Source organism: Notechis scutatus, chromosome 1, assembly GCF_049901735.1.
Source record: "Notechis scutatus isolate UNSWTSFEM ecotype Mainland chromosome 1, rNotScu1.2, whole genome shotgun sequence".
In the NCBI taxonomy this organism is placed as follows: Eukaryota; Metazoa; Chordata; class Lepidosauria; order Squamata; family Elapidae; genus Notechis; species Notechis scutatus.
In genome coordinates this window covers 225,569,335-225,591,220 of record NC_142009.1, presented here as the reverse complement: position 1 = coordinate 225,591,220, position 21,886 = coordinate 225,569,335, and the positions used below count along the sequence as shown (strand labels likewise).

Here is a 21,886-nt window from a genome sequence, read left to right as displayed (position 1 = left end):
TCCTTAAGTATTCTCCTCCTCCTCCTCTTCTTCTTCTTCTTCTTCCCGCTCTTTTAAGAAGCATCTTCTTGCAAGCCAGTCTCCCCCAGCACACTGGTGCCTAATTTCACCTAGGGTCCACATGGTATCTACTGGTTGATTAGTTCTTCTCATCTGGGTCTTCGTAGTATTCACATCAGGTGCACGATATGTTCCTCCTGACTTACCGCCAGTATACGAGATCTGATTTATATGCAGTTTACTGCTAGAATTCATCAATATGGGATTCATCGTCCTCAGACTCATCGTCTTGGTGAGACTCGCTGTCTGTGTGAGAATTACTGTCCTCTTCAGGAGATTCTCCTCCTACTGTGTTGTTTATATTTTTAATAGGGAAGATGCGCCTCACCTTAAGTACTTTGCGGTTAGGATTAGAGTCATATTCATCGTAAGTAAACTGAGGTAAAGACCTGAACCTGGTGGGCTTACTACGAATAAAATGGCCTCCTATTTCCCTAGCGGGTCTTCTGTCAGCTGGTACACCTGCAAAAAGGATGGAAGTTATGATGTTAGCATTCAAGTTCATGCCCTCCTCTAGAAACAAATGCTCCGTTTTTTTAATGTCAACTGGAACACAGTTACTTGCCTTGCCCTGAGTCAGACTACTGAATCTTCTGGCATAAAACAGTCGCCCCTTCCAAAAACTCATATTTTTACTAGGAATGCCAGGAATCAAAACCCCCAAGGCAGGTTTGCTGCATTAGAGAGCATGTGGCTTATTATGGCACAAAGAAGAGGGAGCCAAGCTATTCTCCAAAGCACCTGAAGGCAGGACGAGAAGCAATGGGAGAAAACTAATCAAGGAGAGAAGCAACCTAGAACTAAGGAGATATTTCCTATATTTGTATTTGTTAGTACAATTAATCAGTGGAACAATTTGCCTCCAGAAGTTGTGAGTGTTCCAACACTGGAAGTTTTTACAAAGAGATTTGACAACCATTTTTCTGAAATGGTATAGGGTTCCTGCCTGAGCAGGGGGTTGGACTAGAAGGCCTCTGAGGTCCCTTCCAATTTTGTTATTCAGTTATAGCCACCATTACTGGTTTTAGCCGTTATTTAGATATATTTATCTTTAATCATGGCATCATTGTCCTTTTTTTTTAACCTGGCAGTTCCCAAGTTAAAGAGAAAAATAAGTCTTTATTTTTTTTTAACATTGTAGTCCACTATCTTAGGAGAAATCTTCTCTGATTCAGGAATACATTTATGAATATTTACTCCAAGTAAACAAAAAAACCCAAGCAGCTCAATTAAATAATCTTTGTGCTAAAACACTTTAGAGTATTTTACACTGGGCCAATCCTACATTTTGGATTTTCTGTGTCAGAACTTCTTTTTTTTTAGCCCATTCACATGTATTACACTCATGCTTTTAAGGTAACATATTTCTTATACACTAAATAAAAATAATATATCAGGTGTTTGTCCATGTTTGTCCATTGAGAACATAGCTCAATGAAAGCACATTAGCTTCCACCTTCAACCTCTCCAAGTTGAAATCCAGAATTTTGGCAATCTGCTGTGAATTGATGCAAAAATGAGCTGAATGGAACCAATGGTAGAATTTCATGGAACACAGTATCCTTTATTTCCTAAATGTTGCACAGTGTGCAAGCAGTAAATATGTGGGGACATCTTCTGAGTGTTGATAAGTTTAACCAACAGAAGCAGAATTTCAAAACTGTATCTGAAATAAACTCCACTCAAAGCAGCAGCAGTTCTTTCCAAACTGCATAAAAATTTCAATCTGATTGGGCTACAATATAGTTCCTTTCATAACTCCCGCTGGAACAAAGCAAGATTCTATGTTTCAGTTTCTTACCATTAACAACAACAGATTTAAGTTCTCCATTTTCTTCAACTTCCACTCGGTCCTGTCCGTCCTCAATAATTCTGGGAAATAAATAATACATTTCAGAGATGAAACTCACTTTCTAGCTTTTATTTAAGAGGTTGGAGTCGGGGATTTTCCTACTGCACCCCAAGTCTGCTGGCTTGTGGCAGCCATGACAGAAAGTTTGGGGGAAATGGTTTTTACCAGGTTTTTCTGGTCACATGATCAAATCATTTATAACCACTGCGCACTACTGAAAGGTATTTGGGGAAAAGGAATAGTTATGGTACAGTTGGAGCTTCCGGTTGGTTCTTGGAAAAATCCCTTCCTTACCTTTTGGTCGTGATTTGCTTGCCATTGAAGAAGTTAGTTGAGGAAGAATAAAAACTGAATCCTTTTCCTCCAACGCAGCCAGTGAAAGCCATAGGATTTCCTAAAAAATAAATTAGCAAATTTAGGTCTTGGATATTTGACTTGTGTGTGAGAGAGAGAGAGGGAGGGAGGGAGAGAAGAAGGAGGAAGGGAAGGACCAAATTATTTTGGCATCTCAAGCAGAAAAGCCTACTGAGATGTACTTTATAGCAATAAAATATGATGGATCAGAGGTTCTAGCTGTCTTCTAGAGTGGTAGGCTTCAATGTGATATCGCCTGCCATACTAAGCAGATAGGTTGATATATCTACTATGAAAGCCATAATGTGGTTGGTTGATTGGGCTTTATACAGTATAAAGTTTTATTAACTGTTCTGTTTGGAATCTGATACTTACGGATTACATGTCAACCCAGCCAATTGTGGCTTAGTCAAAAAAATCTTGGTTTAATAAATAAATGTTTATGTCAGCTGTGAAACCAACTGCTCTTTGGAAAGCAGTAGTTGGAATAGTGCAGACCCACAGTAGAGCAGCAGGCAGCAGAAATTTACATCAACATATTCAGTAGGGATTTGTCATTCCCCTTCAACGAACAGTCGATTTGACCCATGGATGTTTTGGCAATTCCAATTCAGTTTGTTGTGGTCCTTTTTTTTTTTTTTTTTGAAGAATTCGATTCTATCAAATCCATCTTTTTGTGGGATTGCACAGCCACCACAGAAATTTAAGAAAGACACTTCTTTTTTTTAAAAAAAAAAAAAAATTTATTACCAACAATAAGAAGAGTTCCCATGCCAATTCCAAGTTACTTTTCCCACTTTGAATCTAAATTGCAGCACATTCTTGTTTCTGGGATATTGTGGAACAAGCAGATTACAAGTAGTCTTCAATTTACAACAATTCATTTAGTGACCGTTCAAAGTTACGTTTTCAAAGTTACTGAAAAAAAGCGACTTGTGACTATTTTTCACGTGACCGTTGCAGCATCCTCATGGGCAACATTCAGACCTTTGGCAATTGACCCATATTTATGACAGCTGCAGTGTCCTAGAGTCACGTGCAGAGGTGGTATTCAGCAGGTTCTGACCAGTTCTGGAGAACCAGTAGTGGAAATTTTGAGTACTTCGAAATACCACTTCTGACTGGCCCCGCCCCCATCTCTTCTCTGCCTCCCAAGTCCCAGCTGATTGGCTGGGTCTTCTTTTCTTGCCCTGCACAGGAGAATGGAGCTGGAAAGCAGGTTAGTGGGGTGGGGAGGGAATGGGGGTTGCACTGAAGATCTAGGCCTGTTTTTCCATCATAATAGAATGCAAAACATGGAATAATTAATTTTAATTACAGGAGGGAAAATATCAAATGAATCACAGAAAAAAAATTCTAACCCTGCAGTTTTATAGTGAAACTATCAAAATTGGTACAAGTGAATACCAATACTGAGTACTGAAAATTGTTGGGTTCCTATTCACTGGGGGTGAATAGGAAAAGCCCAGCTGTTGCGATACTTTAATGTGGATTTCTTCACTGAGCAGGGAACTGGATTTGATGGCTTAAAAATACCTCTTTCAATTTTACAAGTTTGTGCTTAAATTCATAAAAGATTCAAATTGCTTATCTTTTGCCAATCAATACGAGAACTATTTAATTAATTAAAACTATTTTTATTCTGCAAATTAATCTAGTATTCAGTATAGCTCACACATTTCTGGTTAATGAATCTAAAGCTAATCTAAAGCTAGTAAATATTGCTGCCTCTTATATTCAACTTAATCTACTGCAACTTCAAACCAAGAGCTCAACGAATTCTTTATAAATGAGCTCAGAGGTGGTATTCAGCAGGTTCTGACCAGTTCTGGAGAACCGGTAGTAGAAATTTTGAGTAGTTCGGAGAACCGACAAATCCCACCTCTGACTGTCCCCGCTCCCATCTATCCTCGGCCTCCTGCCTCCCAGCTGATCGGCTGGGTCTTCTTTAGTTGCCCTGCACAGGAGAATGGAGCTGGAAAGCAGGTTAGTGGGGTAGGGAGGGAATGGAGATTTTACAGTCTCCTTCCCCTGCCATGCCCACCAAGCCACACCCACAGAACCAGTAGTAAAAAATTTGAATCCCACCACATGTGATCCAGTGGTGGGATTCAATTTTTTTTAATACCAGTTCTGTGGGCGTGGCTTGGTGGGCGTGACAGGGGAAGGATACTGTAAAATCTCCAGTCAGAGGTGGCATTTGCCAGTTCTCCGAAATACTCAAAATTTCCGCTACCGGTTCTCCAGAGCTGGTCAGAACCTGCTGAATACCCACCTCTGACGTGATCCCCTTTTGCAACTTTCTAACAAACAAAGTCAATGGGGAAGCCAGATTCAGTTAACAACCATGTTACTAACTTAACAACTACAGTGATTGACGTAACAACGGTGGCAAGAAAGGCCATAAAGTGGGACAGAACTCACTGGAACAACTGTCTTGTCAGAACTTTTTGGCTCAGTTGTGGCTGTAACTCAAGGACTCCCTATATATAAATTAGTACAAATAGATAAGATGGCTTTGAGTTTCTCTGAATAATAAACAGGATTACTACTTACCAAAAAAAGGGTCCCTTCCCCCAAAAAAATCCCGAAAGACATCATGGGCACTGCGGAAATGGAACATATATTCAGAACCAATATTGCTCCCAGCAGATCCTCCTGGTTTACCTGAAAGATGTTAGAGAATGGAAAAGATCAGGGCTGTGGACACTTCAAAGCATAATTCAGGGCGCTTCTCTGCTGTTCATTAAAGCCACCTTACTTTTTCTGCACAAACTTTGCAAAAAGGATGATGGTGCTTGAAGTCTCACAAGGACCCGAGTAAAAAGGTGCCCTGATTTAATGAACAGCAGAGAACTGCCCATTTGTGTGAGTTTGTGGTACACATTCCGAAATGTGTTTGAAACATGTTCCATCCCTGAAAAGATATTCAGAATAATTAAATTTAGAAATATTAGTTATGTTACGTTTAACTTAAAATAAGAGATTACCTGGTTAAATATTTCTGTCTATACTGAGGAAAATTGGAGGCATTCTCTCCCCCCCCCCCCATAATTTTTTACCTTTTCCCCTCTTGAACTTCCTCCCCCCCCTTTTTTGTAGTTATTTTGTGTTGTGAATCAATAAAAGTTACTAGCATAAATGCAAATCAGGGTTTGGAAACCTGCACACCTGATTGGTCCTTATACAACAACTAGGGATTGGTCCATAACTAGTCCCTGATTGGCCACTATTCTGACACTTCTCATTGGTTATTAGTTTGAACTTGTTGCACTTGTCATTGGTTAATAAGGTAGCAGCTAACCCTATAAAAGGGTTGCTGCTGCCCATAGCCTTGCTCTGTTCTGTTCTGGTTATTATTATTAAAGAGTTGAAGTCACTGGTCAGATGTCTGGTCTCCATTATTCTCCAAACTTAACACTGGCGACGAAGGTGGGATGCGGAGACCGAAGAACTGACTAACCTACAGAGCAACCAACAGAGCACGTGGTCGAACACGCACCATCAAAGGCAACATGGCCAGCGGTGCCGTACCACCCGCTCCATTCAACCCAGAAACCGAAGACTGGGAATCATACATGGATAGGTTCCAGATGTTTCTGGAGACCAACAATTTGAAAGATGCAACAACCGGCAAAAAAAGAGCTATCTTTCTAACTCACTGCGGGCCTACCGTGTTTAAAATGGCAAAATCGCTTGCCAAGCCAGCCGAAGTAAAAGCGATGGACTGGGACGTCCTCGAGCCTTTGCTACGGGCTCACTACGCGCCTACCGTGCCAACCTTAGTCAGAAGACACGAATATTACCAGAGGGACCAACGGAAGGGCGAAAGCCTTGCCAATTACATCGCGGACCTCCGCAACCTTGGAGGCCTCTGCGGATTCTCCGACTTAGAAGAAGCCCTCCGGGACCGCCTGGTTCTGGGCCTAGAAGACGGCACGATCCAGAGCAAAATTATGGCTAAGGGGGACATCAGCCTCACCGATGCCCTTAAAGAAGCCATGGCAGCGGAGGCGACCAAGAAATCGGCAGCCCGAATGCGCCGCACCAACGCACCGCTACGTCAACTCGCCAAAGATACCTCGCCTCGCTCAGAGAGACACCCGGTATCGACTCACCACGAAGACCTAGAATCCCCATCAGAAAGCGATGAGGAAGAGGTCAACCGACTCCGAACGGAACGAGACCAGTTCATACAACCCTCATCCCGACCGTGTGCAGGATGTGGGGCGAATCACCCACGATCCAGCTGCAAATTCCTTGACGCACTCTGCCGCATTTGCGTGAAACGAGGTCACATCGCAAAGGTTTGCAGAAGCAAACAAAACTCCAAACCCCGACAGGCCGAATGCCAGTCTTCCGGATTCTTCGGCACACACCGAAAAAAACTGAACCACCAATGGGGAAACCACTCCTACAGAAACAAACCGTCCACCACTTCCACCAGGCGTGAAGAAACCAGGCGGGAAGAGACCCACCAAACAATCACCATAGGCCACGCTACATCCCTTGATGCCGGAAAAATCCGAGTAAAGGTCGCCATCGAAAACAAACCTTGTGTGATGGAGGTGGACTCGGGATCTTCCTCTCGATGGTGTCGTGGAAAACGCTCCAACAGCTCATTCCAACGATTCGCCGCCAAGACCTTAACCCTCAAAGGGTTATACTTAAAGACTATCAGGGTAACCGAATTCCCGTCGTCGGGTCCCACAGATTCCAGGTCTCTTTCAAGGACCGCACCGTCGCACTACCACTGACTGTCGTGGACCGCGACAGGCCTAGTCTTTTAGGCCTTCAATGGTTCAGGCCGCTCGAAATCACTGTAGCCGGAGTCCACCGGGCCGAGAGCAGCGATTGGGAGGAAGCACTCGTGCAAGAATTCCAAGACGTTTTCGCGAACGGACTAGGCAAGTACAAGGGGACCCCGATCTCGTTTAACTTGAACCCTGAGGTAGCACCCATCCGCCTTAAGCGCGTCGGGTGCCGTTCGCCTTGAAGCCTAAAATCGACGAACAACTCGATAAGCTAATAGCGCAGGGCATGCTGGAGCCCACCGACCACGCCCGCTGGGAAACCCCTATAGTGATGCCTATCAAGCCTGATGGGTCACTAAGAATTTGCGGAAACTACCGGGCCACCTTAAACCATGCACTGCAGCAAAGTGCATATCCAGTGCCGGTAGTGCAACACTTGCTCCATTCCCTGGGTGGCGGGAAAGTTTTCGCTAAACTAGATCTAGCCCAGGCGTATCAACAATTGCCTGTAGATCCGACCACGGCAGAGGCGCAAACTATCGTAACGCATAGGGGCGCATTTAAATGCAACCGGCTCCAGTTCGGGAAGCGTTGCCCCCGGAATCTTTCAGAGCTTAATGGAAAGGTTGTTACAAGGGATAAGAGGGGTCGTACCATATTTCGACGATGTACTCATCGCCGCCCCTAACAAAGACATTCTAGAAAAACGACTCAGAGAGGTTTTACGAAGATTCCAAAACGCAGGCCTCAGAGTTAAAAAAGATAAATGCCAGTTATGTACCGAAAAAGTAGAATTTTTGGGATACCTCCTGGACAGCCAAGGAATCCATCCCACCGAAGACAAATTAAGGGCGATTAAAAAGGCCCCCACTCCAAGGAACAAGGCAGACCTACAGGCGTTCCTTGGACTTATCAATTTCTATAATGTCTTTTTACCCCACAAAGCAACGGTAGCTGAACCATTGCATAGACTATTAGACAAAAAAGCAACGTGGGTTTGGGGACAACGGGAACAATATGCTTTCCAACAAGTAAAGAAATTGCTAACTTCTGATTCTGTACTTATGCAGTACAACGAGACTCTTCCGCTCACTATCACGTGTGACGCATCACCTTTTGGGGTTGGGGCAATTCTGGCCCACGTATTACCAAATGGAGCGGAAGCCCCCATCGCGTTTTTTTCGCGAACCTTAGCTAAAGCTGAAAAAAAATATAGTCAGCTGGACAAGGAAGCTTTAGCTATTGTGGCTGCAGTTAAAAGATTTCATGAATATGTTTATGGCCGTGCGTTTACGATAATTACTGATCATAAACCACTACTGGGGATCATTGCGGGTAATAAACCAACCCCGTACATATTGTCCCCCAGAATGACCCGTTGGTCTGAATTCTTGGCGGCCTACAACTACACCTTGCAACATCGCCCAGGGAAATCAATTCTCCACGCTGATGCATTGAGCAGAACGCCGCTCCCAGACTCTGTTGTAGATCCAGCCCCAACCATCTCAACACTACAGATCGAAGCTCTACATGTACCACCATTGATGGCTAGAGACATTGCCTTTGAAACAAAACGTGACCCAGTTCTGCAACACATCCTACGCTGGGTTGAACGGGGGTGGCCGACAGACCAAATAGCACCGGAATGGGCGCCTTTCAAAGCCCGCCAAACCGAACTGTTTTCCCAAAAAGGCTGTATCTTGTGGGGTGATCGAGTCGTAATCCCTGGCAAATTGCAACAAACTGTTTTGGCGGTATTGCATGAAGGACATCCGGGTATCGTGCGGATGAAAGCACTCGCACGCAGCTACGCTTGGTGGCCGGGAATCGACAAAAGAATCGAGGCCTGGGTCGCTACTTGTCAACGTTGCCAGGACGTCAGCAACGCCCCACCTAAAGCAAGCCCAACCGAATGGGAAACTCCGAGGGGACCTTGGTCCCGTATTCATATTGACTTTGCGGGACCTACCAAAGGACACACTTTCCTTATTACTGTCGACGCCTATTCAAATTGGCTCGAGATCCATCGAATGAACACAACTACAACGGACTCAGTTATCAATAAATTAAACAGACTCTTTGCCACACACGGGTTTCCGGACGTGTTGGTCTCGGACAACGGCCCACAGTTTACTGCATTACCCTTTGAACAATATCTTGCTGATCGGGGCATCTGCCATGCGCTAACCTCACCCGCGCACCCTGCGGCGAATGGACGTGCAGAACGCATGGTACAATTTGTAAAAAAGACCCTTCACAAAATGGAATTTGGCAACATCGACGAGAAAATCAATCAAATTCTCTTGTTGCAGCACATCACGCCCCACAGCGTGACCAACAAAACGCCCGCTGAACTTCTTATGGGGCGGAAACTACGATCGCACCTTGACCGGCTCCACCCCGCATTCGCACCGGAAAAGCCCTTCGGCTCCAGCAGCAAATGCCGGGAATTTAAGGTAGGCGATTTAATCTTTGCCAAAAACTTTTCCGGTGACCCGTTATGGATACCCGCAACCGTTACCCACCTTACCGGGCCTAGATCTTACCGCCTGCTAACAGACGATGGGAGGGTGTGGAAACGCCACATAGACCAACTCCGATCGAGATTACCACCCAGCGCCCATGACTCCCCGGGTTCACCAACTCAAGGGGGAGGAAATATCGAGGAAATTGACTTTGATATGACAAATAGCAGGCCAACGGAAACCCTACGGCCCAGCGGAACACCGGAACTTCAAGCGGGGAGGGAGTTGACTTTTTCAGGGAACTTTAATACGGGGGAAACCGAACCGCAAAACCCCGAAGAAACACGGAGTAGCGGACACAACCACAGTGAAAGCAGCACGGAATCACCGTGCAGCGAAACAGAATTTAATAAAGATCATCCAAACGCTCCACCGGAACCGGACCTTAGACCAAAACCGGTGGAGCCACGGAAATCATCCAGACAGACCAAACGGCCTGTCTATCTTGAGGATTTTATTACAGCTCCCCTCAAACGGAACCCAAGGGGGAGGGGTGTTGTGAATCAATAATAGTTACTAGCATAAATGCAAATCAGGGTTTGGAAACCTGCACACCTGATTGGTCCTTATACAACAACTAGGGATTGGTCCATAACTAGTCCCTGATTGGCCACTATTTTGACACTTCTCATTGGTTATTAGTTTGAACTTGTTGCACTTGTCATTGGTTAATAAGGTAGCAGCTAACCCTATAAAAGGGTTGCTGCTGCCCATAGCCTTGCTCTGTTCTGTTCTGGTTATTATTATTAAAGAGTTGAAGTCACTGGTCAGATGTCTGGTCTCCATTATTCTCCAAACTTAACATTTTGTACTTAACATTTTCTGACGTTTAATAAAATTGTATTAAAAAAGATGTTTAGAATATAAGAAGTGATGGCTATGGAATACAAGACAGGGACAGGTCTCTTTTTAAAAAAACCTAAGTTCTGAATATTAATAATTGACCCAGGCCAGATCCGTACTAGAGCATCTGTTTCTTGAAATACTTTTTAAAAGGCATTTCTTCCCGGGTTTTTCATATCATATCACTCCAGAATCAACTCCAGACTTCTGTGTTGGGTAACTCTGGCAGTTTAAATTGTTTATCTCTGGTTCAGCTGCAGTGTATTCCAACACTTTTTAAAAAAACAACAACAATCTTTCTGTCTGCATAATTGAAACTCTGTGGAGTTCACAGTTGGTGCTTTGTGGTTTCCCCCACCCTCTTTGGACTGTGGATCCCTTACATCTCTAACAGATGTCTGCCCTTAAGATCATTATTTCCGTGCCCTTCTCAAGTTCATGTCTTCTGGGCACTGCTAAGGTTGAGAAAGAAATGCATCTCCAGTTGTGTTGTCTTCTACAATTGTGATTGCATTTGCTTTCTTTGCAATGTAACTTACCTCTTCCTATGAGTCCATCCTTACCATACACGTCATAGACATCACGTTTGTTCTCTGTAAGAAGGAAGGCATGGTTAGCATACAAACTAAGCTAGATTGTTGAACTGGGTTTACATAATATGTGAAACATTGACTGTGGTTTACAAATAATCCTAGCCAGATATTTGCTCTGTGCTAAATTAAATTCATCTTTATTATAGCTTATTGTGCAGCCATGTTGAAAAGTAGGACCTTATCTAGCTGTCCATCTGTTTTTAGAAACACTGTTTTTATTGACTTGCTTAGTTTCACAGTCTCATCTAGTCACCATATCTATGTGGAATAGTAAATGAATGCAGAAAGACCTGGCTTGGCCTTTCTGTCAGTACTCCACCATCCTCAGCTAAACTTGAGAATTGATAAATACCATAAGAACCAACGTAAGTAAAGCATACAAGAATGAATGTGCAATATTTTATAGTCACCGCCTGCATGCTGAGCTCAGAGACTTAATCTTAAGGAAAAATAAGGAAGCTGATCAAATGGAATTCACTATGGGGATCAGTTAAATGACTGACCTCCAGAATATGGGTAAATGGCACCAGCTTCTATGAAATGAACATGCATTGAAAGATGTAAAATAAATGATAGGATTAGCTACCATTGGCTTCCCACATATAAAGAAGATAGAGACTAATATGCCAAATGGATGGAATCTAAGGAAGAAGCTGAAAATGTCGCTGCTTAAATTCCAGGTAGGAAAGACAGAAGGCCATGTGATTATATGCATTTGGAAAAATCTCCTATGCATTAAGGACTTCCAAGGACTTATGCAAGTGTATTAAGGAGAAACAGGGATAATATCAAAGATGAACTAATGGCTTTTCAAATTGTGTCCTACAAAAGGTTCCATAAGAACTTGATGGGGTACATGAGAGAGAAAGGAACAACAAAATTCACAAATTTTCAAATAAAGTTTTATTAAGTTTCATTATGAGGTAAAAATACAGAAGGAGCAAAAGTTAGAAAAATAGAAAGAAAAGTAATGACTTCCAACTTTCTTTGGTGCACTGCAGTAGAATGCAAAAAGAATACAGCCTCCATCTTTTACTTCACATTTCATAACACTTCAAGCTATTTCTATATTTATGAAATAATTCTAATTATCCAAACCTAAAATCAAAGTTTCATTTTTTCTAGTTTTGAGCAGAAAGTCTAGAAGCAATTTGCAAGTAGAAATTTTTTTTTTCTTTAACTAAAACAAACTACCTTTTCCATTCATTCTTCCATTGTAGGTATTATTTATCTTTGTGCATATAACATTCTCGCTGCAAAATTTCATCATTTTTCATTACTAAAGGTCTGTCTCTTGATCAAAACTTTTTTAAATAAAAATTTTTTAAGAACCTCAAGTCTATGCAACAAATATCAAATTGTACCTCCCACTGCTGATACTGACTGAATTTATCTTCCAGATTTCAGTGGGAGAAAATTAACTCTTCTTTAAGGATTCAAGGCACTAGTACTACAAGAAATAAAGTTTAGAGTTCAAATTGATGCACCTACTTACAGGCAACTATGTCAGTATGTCACAATGCCCCCCTCTATTGTTCTGACAAATACATTAAAGGCACTAAATGAATTTGGTTGAGCAGTGCTAACATGCCAAACATTGGTTTTTGGAAGAAAAAAAAGGGGGAGACAAATATACAAGAGGCATTGTTTCAATCATGAAAAGAGAGCTTGAACACTTACTGTCTGAAAGTACTTCATATGCTTCTGAAATTTCTTTGAATCTCTGTTCTGCATATTGTTTGTTTTCTGGGTTTTTATCTGGGTGCCACCTAAGAGCTTTCTTCCTGTACCTTTAATGTACATACACACACAGAGGTACAGATACAAAATGAGTTACCATCTATATATCTATATCTATATCTATATCTATATCTATATCTATATCTATATCTATATCTATATCTATATCTAATCTAATCTATCTATCTATCTATCTATCTATCTATCTATCTATCTATCTATCTATCTATCTATCCATCCATCCATCCATCCATCCATCCATCCATCCATCCATCCATCCATCCATCCATCCATCTATCTATCTATCTATCTATCTATCTATCTATCTATCTATCTATCTATCTATCCATCTATCCATCCATCCATCCATCCATCCATCCATCCATCCATCCATCTATCTATCTATCTATCTATCTATCTATCTATCTATCTATCCTATATATATATATATATATATATATATATATATATAGAGAGAGAGAGAGAGAGAGAGAGAGAGAGAGAGAGAGAGAGAGAGAGAGAGAGAGAGAGAGATGAATAGATAGATAGATGGGGAGAGAGAGAGAGAGAGAGAGATAATACATACATACATACACACATACATACCATGAGGGAGAGAGAGAGAGACATAGATAGATAGATAGATACCCTGTTTCTCCAACAATACGGCCTCCCCCAATAGGAAGTCCCAGCATGTTTTATAGGCATGAAATGAAATTAAGCCCCTCCCCCCATATTAAGGCCTATATTAAAACATGCGAAATGGGAGAGAATGGTGGGGGGGCTTGCCGTTAGGAAGTACTTTTGTTGCACACCCGGATATGGTGCTGCCTGCGTTGACCCCGATACGAAATGCCCCACCAACACCGAGGTCAACATCCAATCCGTCGCTGCCCGCCCACCCGAAGATGCAAGGGGGGGAATTAAGTCACCCCCAAAAAGACGGCCTAGCCATTTTTTCGAGGCTCAAAAAAAAATAAGACCCGGCCTTATTATATGAGAAACACGGTAGATAGATATAGATAGATAGATAGATAGATAGATAGATAGATAGATAGATAGATAGATAGATAGATAGATAGATAGATAGATAGATAGATAGATAAAATATATACACACATACATACACACACGTGTGTGTGTGTGGATGGAGTGGGGAGGGGGGGAGGGAATGAATGAATCACAAAGTTGCTAAAGTGGGCAGCAGTTGTTAAGAACAAAGGACTTGTGCACTTCTGTCACCTCGTTTTTGGGACAAAGAAGGGAACAGGTTACTGCTCCATAGGATTTTTTTTTTCTATTATTTTTTAAAGTGGGCTTCAACAACCTCTCCATTAGTCTGACACTACTAGATGAGGGGCAGTCAAGTAGGCAGACTCTCTTCAGACTGTTTGAAGCTATCTCCCTCCAATGGTTTAGAGTCTGGCATATGGTCAGAGGAGTACATTGAGTATTATTACAATGAATTAAGCAAATGCATTATCAGATTTTACAAAGATAATTTTGAAACTTGCAGCAGGCTAATTTGTAAGCATTTTATTATAATAAGGTAGCCACATCTCTACATACTTCGGGCCTTAAATATATCTGCAGCAGAAGTAAAAGGAAGAAAAAAAATCTCCTGCACAGACTCACAAGTTGTTCTAGCGAAACAATGATAGGTATGGCAAATTAAGGGTGGCCTCTACGGGTGGTCCTTGACCTACGACCATAACTGAGTTGTAAACATCTGTGACTAAGCAATGCAGTTGTTAAGTCCTGTCTGATTGCGCTACATTTTTTTTTGCCATGATTATTAAGTTAATCAGACTGTTGTTAAGCAAATCCAGCTTCCCCCATTGATTCTGCTCACTGGGAGCCCCAGGAAGGTCACAAATGGTGATCACATGACCCTGGTACCCTGCAATAGTCATAAATATATGTCAGTTTTCAAGCACCTGAATTTTGATCACATGACCTTGGGACAGTGCAATTATTGTACGTTTGAGGACCAATTGTAAATCACTATTTTGAGCACCATTGTAACTTGAAGTGGACATGAAACAAATGCTCGTAAATCAAGGACTATCTGTACTGGACACAATTAGGAACTGCTTCAATTGCTAACAGTGGGTGACATAACCCACTTCTTTGTGGGCTTGTTGGCCATCCTCTAGGAGGACAGAGTTGTCTTACTGAGTTGTTCTGCTTCCTCTAAATTAGCCTACTGGTCTTGGATGTGATGGAAGATGCTCCCCTAACACCAATTTTACCTAGAAGTAAAATACTACCTGCTATCTTGTTGACTCCTAATGGAAGGAGAGTTCATTTCATACTTCGCTTATGGCACCAAAATATCTGAAATTAGCTTTACAAAACCCAGAATATTGCTTTTCTTCCCTTTTACCCTACACACAAAGACTATTATACAATTAAGATAATGTTAACTGAATGAGTACATGTATTTTATTTGCTTAGAGGACTTTTTTTTAAAATGCCTATTAATGCCCCATATCTGCCAAACTAGATCTGCCAAACTAGGACATAATTTTTAGTGGGTCAAATATTTTTAAGATGATTAGCGTGATTAATAAGATTCCTGGACTTGCAACAGCGTTCTTAAAATATATATCTGTTCTCTGAAACATTTTCAAAAAAGTAATTAAACTCTACAGTGTTAAAGCTCACCTACCTCTTGCCTTAAATAGTGAAACATCTGTTACAAGAAGAGGTTCACCCAAAGTTAATTTCTTGCTTCTCAAAGTGCCTACATTAGCTGATTGCCTAGAGGACAACATCCTCTTAGAAATAACGACAGGGGTTATTAATGAAATCAATTTTTGATTAAATCAAAAAGTACTCACGCTTTTTTAATATCATCTAAGGAAGCAGTCTTGGGAAGGCCCAGGGCCTCATAGTACTCCACCATGTTGAAGAGATGTTTTCTGCAGAATCGGTGAGGATGTAAACACAGTCAAACAGAGATGTATTAAGAAGTCTCTAGATGTTCAACCAAAATCTTTGAGTTTTCAACTGAAGTTACAGGTGGTCATGGCCATTCACCAGGTTGGGTAAGCCCATATGGAGACGCAAATGGTTGGATAGTTGATCCTACAACATACAGAAGAAAATGACATGCTACTCAAATACATATTAGCTTCTCCAAAGACATGAGGGGAGGGGAAATGAACCTCCATGTCCCCTATTGATGAAGGTTAGTATTTTTGTATTACATAGAAAGACAGAAGATCTGCAGACAAGACAACGGTGATTAAAAAACTGCTGATATCACACCTTTCCTAGAGCTAATCTCTTAGATACTAAGACAGAGGTCTCAAAACTTGGCAACTTTAAGACTTGTGGACTTCAACTGGCTGGCTGGAGAATTCTGGGAGTTGAAGTCCACACAAGTCTTAAAGTTGCCAAGTTTGAGAACCCCTGTACTAAGGGAAGAGTGAGGGAAAAAAATAAGATACATTTGAAGAAAACAAAGATCCCCATCCACATGTAGGGAGGTGCTTCCACTTTCATCATGATCTACTAGATCATCTGCCATTTCACTGTCCACCCTTTCCCAATTTTGTGAGTCTCTGTCAGGACATTAAACATTTTTTTTTATAAATCCATTAGTGCTTAACATCCTTTATTCTCTTGTTCCTATCAGCAGTTCAGTTCTACTAGTTGCTCCTTCTGCCCGTTTTGAAACTATTAATTTCAGATAAGAACAGTGCCTGATTAAATGTGCTGCTTGAGGTTTTCATGTTTTTGTGTGGCTCAGAAAAATGGGATAATTAACAGTTGGATGAAGCATATTAGATTTTCATTGGTTCATCTCCACAGTCACACAGGAGCTGAGTCTGCACAACATATTTAAACTTGGCTTCTAAATTGATTTCTCTGGGATCACACAACACAATCAATCATGCTAAAGTAATCATGCTATTTGAATATATAATCTAAGCCACAATAAAACAAACCGGGGATAATTTTTATCATGCTAAGCAACACATCTTTAAAAAAAAAAGGAGAATTCGGGTTGTTGGTTTGGTTTTCTTTTTCAAGTTTGCTGTACTAATATTTATTTATTTCATTTAACAATATATATATATATATATTGTAAAAATATCTAGCCCTATTTAATACAAAGTTCTATAAAGTGTCAGTCTGGATCTCAATTACAGGGGCCACTTTTCCACTGGTCTCTACAAGGAAGAGGATTGAACACTTTGAAGAAAGTGAAAATCCTCACAATTACTTTCACTGTAAGAAAAGTAAAAATCCACACAGCTGAGTACATGTAACAATTCTATACACAGCCCTGCTACTGGGTTGCCTTTTTCTCTTATGGACTAGTTTCATGTTTTCTGTCCACCTATCAAAACCCAAAGCAGTTGGGTACCTTATTGTAGAGGGAAAAACTGTCCTGGCTGCATGTTGGGTCCAGTTCTGAGATCTTGCAGGTGTCAGCTCACACCTACACACACCGTTGCTGACTGATCAGAAGGTCAGAAGGGAAAGGAATTCAGCAATAGCCAATCACCCAATTCCTTTTCTTTTGCAAAACAGCAGTAGCAACAAGAACCAATGGGAAGTTTGACCTGATTATGATGTCACTTCTTTGTATTTTTCATATGGGACATTATAAACTAACCATGGTTCTCAAGCAGGGGAAAGTGAGAAAAAAATGTGTTAATGCCCATATTGCTGCTGTTTCATTCAATTTTAATTTAATTACAAGAGTTAATAATCACTGAACTCAAGTGTCAAAATCAAGGCCCGGGGGCCAGATCTGGCCATGGGGTGCTTAAGATCTGGCCTGCAGGGCCACCCTGGAAATAGTGAAGGACGGCCCACAGTACCTCTGCCAGCAAAAACAGAGCTCAGGAGGGCCACATGTAGTCCTCCCAAGCTCCATTTTCGCTGGCAGGAGGCCGTTGCAGCTGAAAACGGAGCTCAGGAGCCCGTTTTAACTAGCAGAGTGCTTGGGTTACCACAGGCAACCTCCCGGCACAAGTGATGTCATGCTGGCCATGCTCACTCTGGCCACGCCCACCCCGGTCCCCCAAGGTCAAACACAACCCTGATGCGGCCCTCAATGAAATCGAGTTTGCAGTAGGGCTTCCTCCAGTTCTGAAGAAATCTAATATCTCAGCCTACTTCACACTGACCTCAGAATGAGCTGTGAGGTTGACTGTGCCTTTTTAAACCTGATGGATTATCTTTGCTTGGAGAACAACAGAGGGAGCATGACTTTATTTTTATTTTTTGTTAGAAATTTATAAGGCTATCCAACTGTGCAATGATTCCAAGTCTTTGGCACATAGCAAAGACAATCACAAAAAATAAATGAAAATCCCAAATCCTAAAGAAAGACAACCATGAAAAAAAAACCTATCAGACACAGAGGATTAACTAACCCATTCTAACCCACAATCTGAGAAAACAGCCAGGTTTTCAAAGCTCTTTTCAACATAGACAAATTTATTGGGAGGAGAGTGTGTGGAATGATGTTCTATAACAAAATGTTGCAATAGCTGATCACAGCCCCTAGGTAGGGGTTCTTCATGTTGGTACTTCCCTAAAGAGAATTGACTAATTGAAACAGAGCTGCTGGATGACAATATCCCACGGGTGTCAAACTCATTGCGTCATGTTGCTGTCACATGACATATTGTGATGTTTTTTCCTTCGCGGAGCTGGAGTGGGTGTGGCCTACACGTGACACATCCGGCCTGTGGGCCACCAGTTTGACACCCACTGAATATCCCAGAGTGCTAGGAAGAGGAGTAGTACTGCTGTTTTTCCTCTTTTATCACCACATTTGATTATTCCAGTCAGCTTAGCAGCCTAACCCAACATGAGGGCTCAGCCTGAAGTAGCATTTGCCTTGTGGCCTCCCTATAATTTATTCCCAGGAACAAAAGAGGGCGGCTGCTAGTAAAAGAGCCATCCATCTGAACTATAATGAAGTAAATGCCTGCCTGTGTGTTCTATTTTTTAAATAATATTACACTTATCAAACTATAAAAACAAATGAAAATTAAAATAGTGGGGAAATGAAAGGGGAGAGAAATAAGTGCAGAGTAAAGAGGAAAAGGAAAGAAAAACATTGACTTTTTTTAGTGCAATAAAGTAAAATAATAACATTGCAGCCTCAACTTTTTACTTTTACATTCTTAATATGTGCTGGCCATTTCTATAACAACAAACTTATCTAATCAACAAAATCCCAACTCAAAGTTTCATTTTTTTTCCATCTCAAGCTCAAAATCCAGAAGCTGTTTCCAAGTTCCTGGTGTTTTATTTTTCAGAGGGAAGAAAGTGCCTTCTTAAGAGAGCTGTTATGTTTAGTAACATTTGCTATGAAGAAGATAGCTTCTTTTTCTTTTTTCTAAAAGCAAATAAATTCCTATTTGCTATAAATAGAAGGAAAGTGAAAAAGCTTAGGAACAATCCCACACTGAAACCTGGAGTCTCCTGGACAAAATATTTAGGCCAGTGGTTCCCAAACTTTCAGTCCACCGCCCCCTTGGTGCTACAAACTCATCCTCAATGCCCCCCACGCAGGGGCGGGATTCAAATTTCTGTGGGCATGGCCTAATTTGAGGGTGTGGCTTGCTGGTAACGTGATTAGGTGGGCATGGCTTGCTGGTCACATGACTGGTGGCGTGGCTTGCTGGTCACGTGACTGGGTGAGCGTGGTTTGGTGACTGGCAAACCAAATACAAGTGGTCCTCACTTAATGGCCGGTTGCTTAGCAAGTGTTCTAATTTATGACTGGCCTCCCCAGAACTACTTGACCTGTTTTTGGAGTTTTGCATACACATATAAACATACTCCCTTCCAACCCTGCTGGAGCAGGTCATTGGACTAGAATCGGCAAAGCATCTCTGATTAGATTCTAGTAGTGAATAAAATCTAATCAGAGATGCTTTGCCAATTCTTGTTGATTTGTTTTATTTGTATTTCTTTATTTTATGTTGCTGAATTGCATTGACATGTGTGTCCCTTCTTGTGCACAACCCAGAAGCTTTTGTGATTCTTTGCAGCAAAAATTACCGACCTCTGGCTTTGCTCTACTTTTCAAACGTGCTGGCACTGCCACGTTCTAGGTGCCGGCCCCGCAGGTCCACCCCATTGAGCCTGTGGTACTTGGAGGGACCTGCCCAAGCAAGTCCGAGCGGAGCGGTGCACCAAATCAATGGGGTGAGCCTGGGAGAGGGAAAGAGAGAGAGAAAAGAGAGAAAGAGAGAAGGAAGAAAAGAAAGACAAAAGGGAAAGAAAGAAAAAGGGAAAAAGAAAGGGGGGCAGGGAGGGAGGGAGGGAGGGAGGGAGGGAGCGAGAGAGAGAGAGAGAGAGAGAGAGAGAGAGAGAGAGCTGATGCATCAGATTGAAATGAGGCCTAGTTTAGATGCCCTTCTCTACATTGAAACATCTTTGCCAGCATCTTTGCCAGCATCTTGAAACATCTTTGGCTTCTATTAAAGGTTTTGTGGATGAAACATGGCCAAGACTATCAGGAAGCTCTCACATTTTGTTGAGGCTTTAAACGGGATCCATTGGACCAGATCTCCACCCTAAAAATTACTTTTCCCCAATGTATTACAGTGCCAATTCTGAAGAAGGCAAAACCAAAATGTATTGGTAAATTATAAGGACAACACACACACACACTCCCTTCTAACCCTGCTGGAGCAGGTGATTGGACTAGAATAGATATCTCATTATCTTTCTTCTCCCTCCCTCCCTCCTTCTTTGTTTCTTTTTCTTTCTTTCCCTTCCTTCCCCCCTCTTTCTTTGTCCCTTTTTCTTTCTTTCCCTTTTCTCTTTCTCTTCTTCCTTCTCTCTCTCTCTCTCTCTCTCTCTTTCCCTCTCTCAGGCTCACCCCATTGACTTTGTGCACCGCTCCATTCGGACTTGCTTGGGCAGGTGCCTCTGGTGCAAGGGGCTCAAAGGGGCGGCAGTGGCAGGATGTTTGAAAAGGAGAGCAAAGCCACTATTCCCAATGCTGCGTACAGGGCGCTGCCCTGCTGCCCCGAACACGGCGGTGGCGGGATGTTTGAAAAGGAGCGGCTTTGCTCTCCTTTCCCAACGCTGCATTTGGGGCGATGCCTGCGGCGGTGGGATGTTTGAAAAGGGGAGCTCTCCTTTCCCAACGCTGCGTTTGGGACGGAGCTCCTTGCACCAGAGTGTGCAAGTCAATGGGATGATCCCACGGGGCCTTGCCTCAAACGCGGCGGCGGGGGGATTTTTTCTCACCCCTGAATTGTGCCCTGCCACTCACCTCCAGCGCCCCCCTGCTGCCTCTTAGCACCTCCCCTGCTGGCCCCCTTGCCTCTCAGCACCCCCCCTAAGGCATCCCCCCCTCTCCCCAGGAGGCGGTACTGCCCACTTCGGAAACCACTGGTCTAGGCCTTCCTACTTTGTTTAAAATAAATGTTTGTTAAAATAAGTCTCTTATTTAAATGTACATTAAAATTAGACTCCTTAACTCTTGATTCCATCAGCCATTAAGTGCTACAATTCCATGCACAGTAAAACGAACAAAATGTCTGTATATTAAGAGGAAAACCATTGAGTGGGTAAGTGAGAAAGTTATGAGAAAAAGTTTTAGAAACCAAAAACAAAAAAAAAACCACTACTCTAATATAATCTATATAAATAATATAAAGATATGAAAATGATAGGATTAGAAAGCTGAGTTTTCTAAGAGCCATGGTGGCACAGTGGTTAAAATGCAGTATTGCAGGCTAATTCTGCTGACTACCAATTGCCAGCAGTTGAACAGTTTGAATCTTGCCAGTTCAAGGTTGACTCAGCCTTCCATCCTTTTGAGGTCGATAAAATGAGGACCCAGATTGTTGGAAGCAAGATGCTGACTCCGTAAACTGCTTAGAGAGAGCTGTAAAAGTGTGTGAAGTGGTATACATGTGTAAGTGCTATTGCTCTTTCAATAAACTATTGAAGCATTTGTTTACAATGAAATTTTTATGAGGGGAGGGATTGCTATCAGCTGATTTCTTCTAGAGATAAGTTACATGGATTTTCTTGATCTTTGATTTAAATGTGGAAAACTGCTGAGACATGTCCCCTCTACTGTCAAATGACTATTTAATATTAAATAATGCATCCTTTCCCCTTTAATCTGCATCAAGCCCTAAGCAGACAACTAATTATGGCTCAGAA

At 42.0% G+C, this 21,886-nt stretch overlaps 1 protein-coding gene across 1 annotated transcript; it reads right to left on the bottom strand.

Moving 5' to 3' along the window:
• Window positions 1–244: 244 nt before the first annotated feature.
• On the bottom strand, window positions 245–15,629 carry LOC113410699 (dnaJ homolog subfamily B member 6-like). Its single transcript, XM_087950686.1, has 7 exons — window positions 15,565–15,629; window positions 12,662–12,771; window positions 10,928–10,981; window positions 4,823–4,933; window positions 2,207–2,306; window positions 1,862–1,932; window positions 245–522 (listed from the first exon to the last, which is right to left on the bottom strand). Exons 1-7 carry the CDS (start codon window positions 15,627–15,629, stop codon window positions 245–247), a joined length of 789 nt encoding a protein of 262 aa, XP_087806812.1.
• Window positions 15,630–21,886: the final 6,257 nt, after the last annotated feature.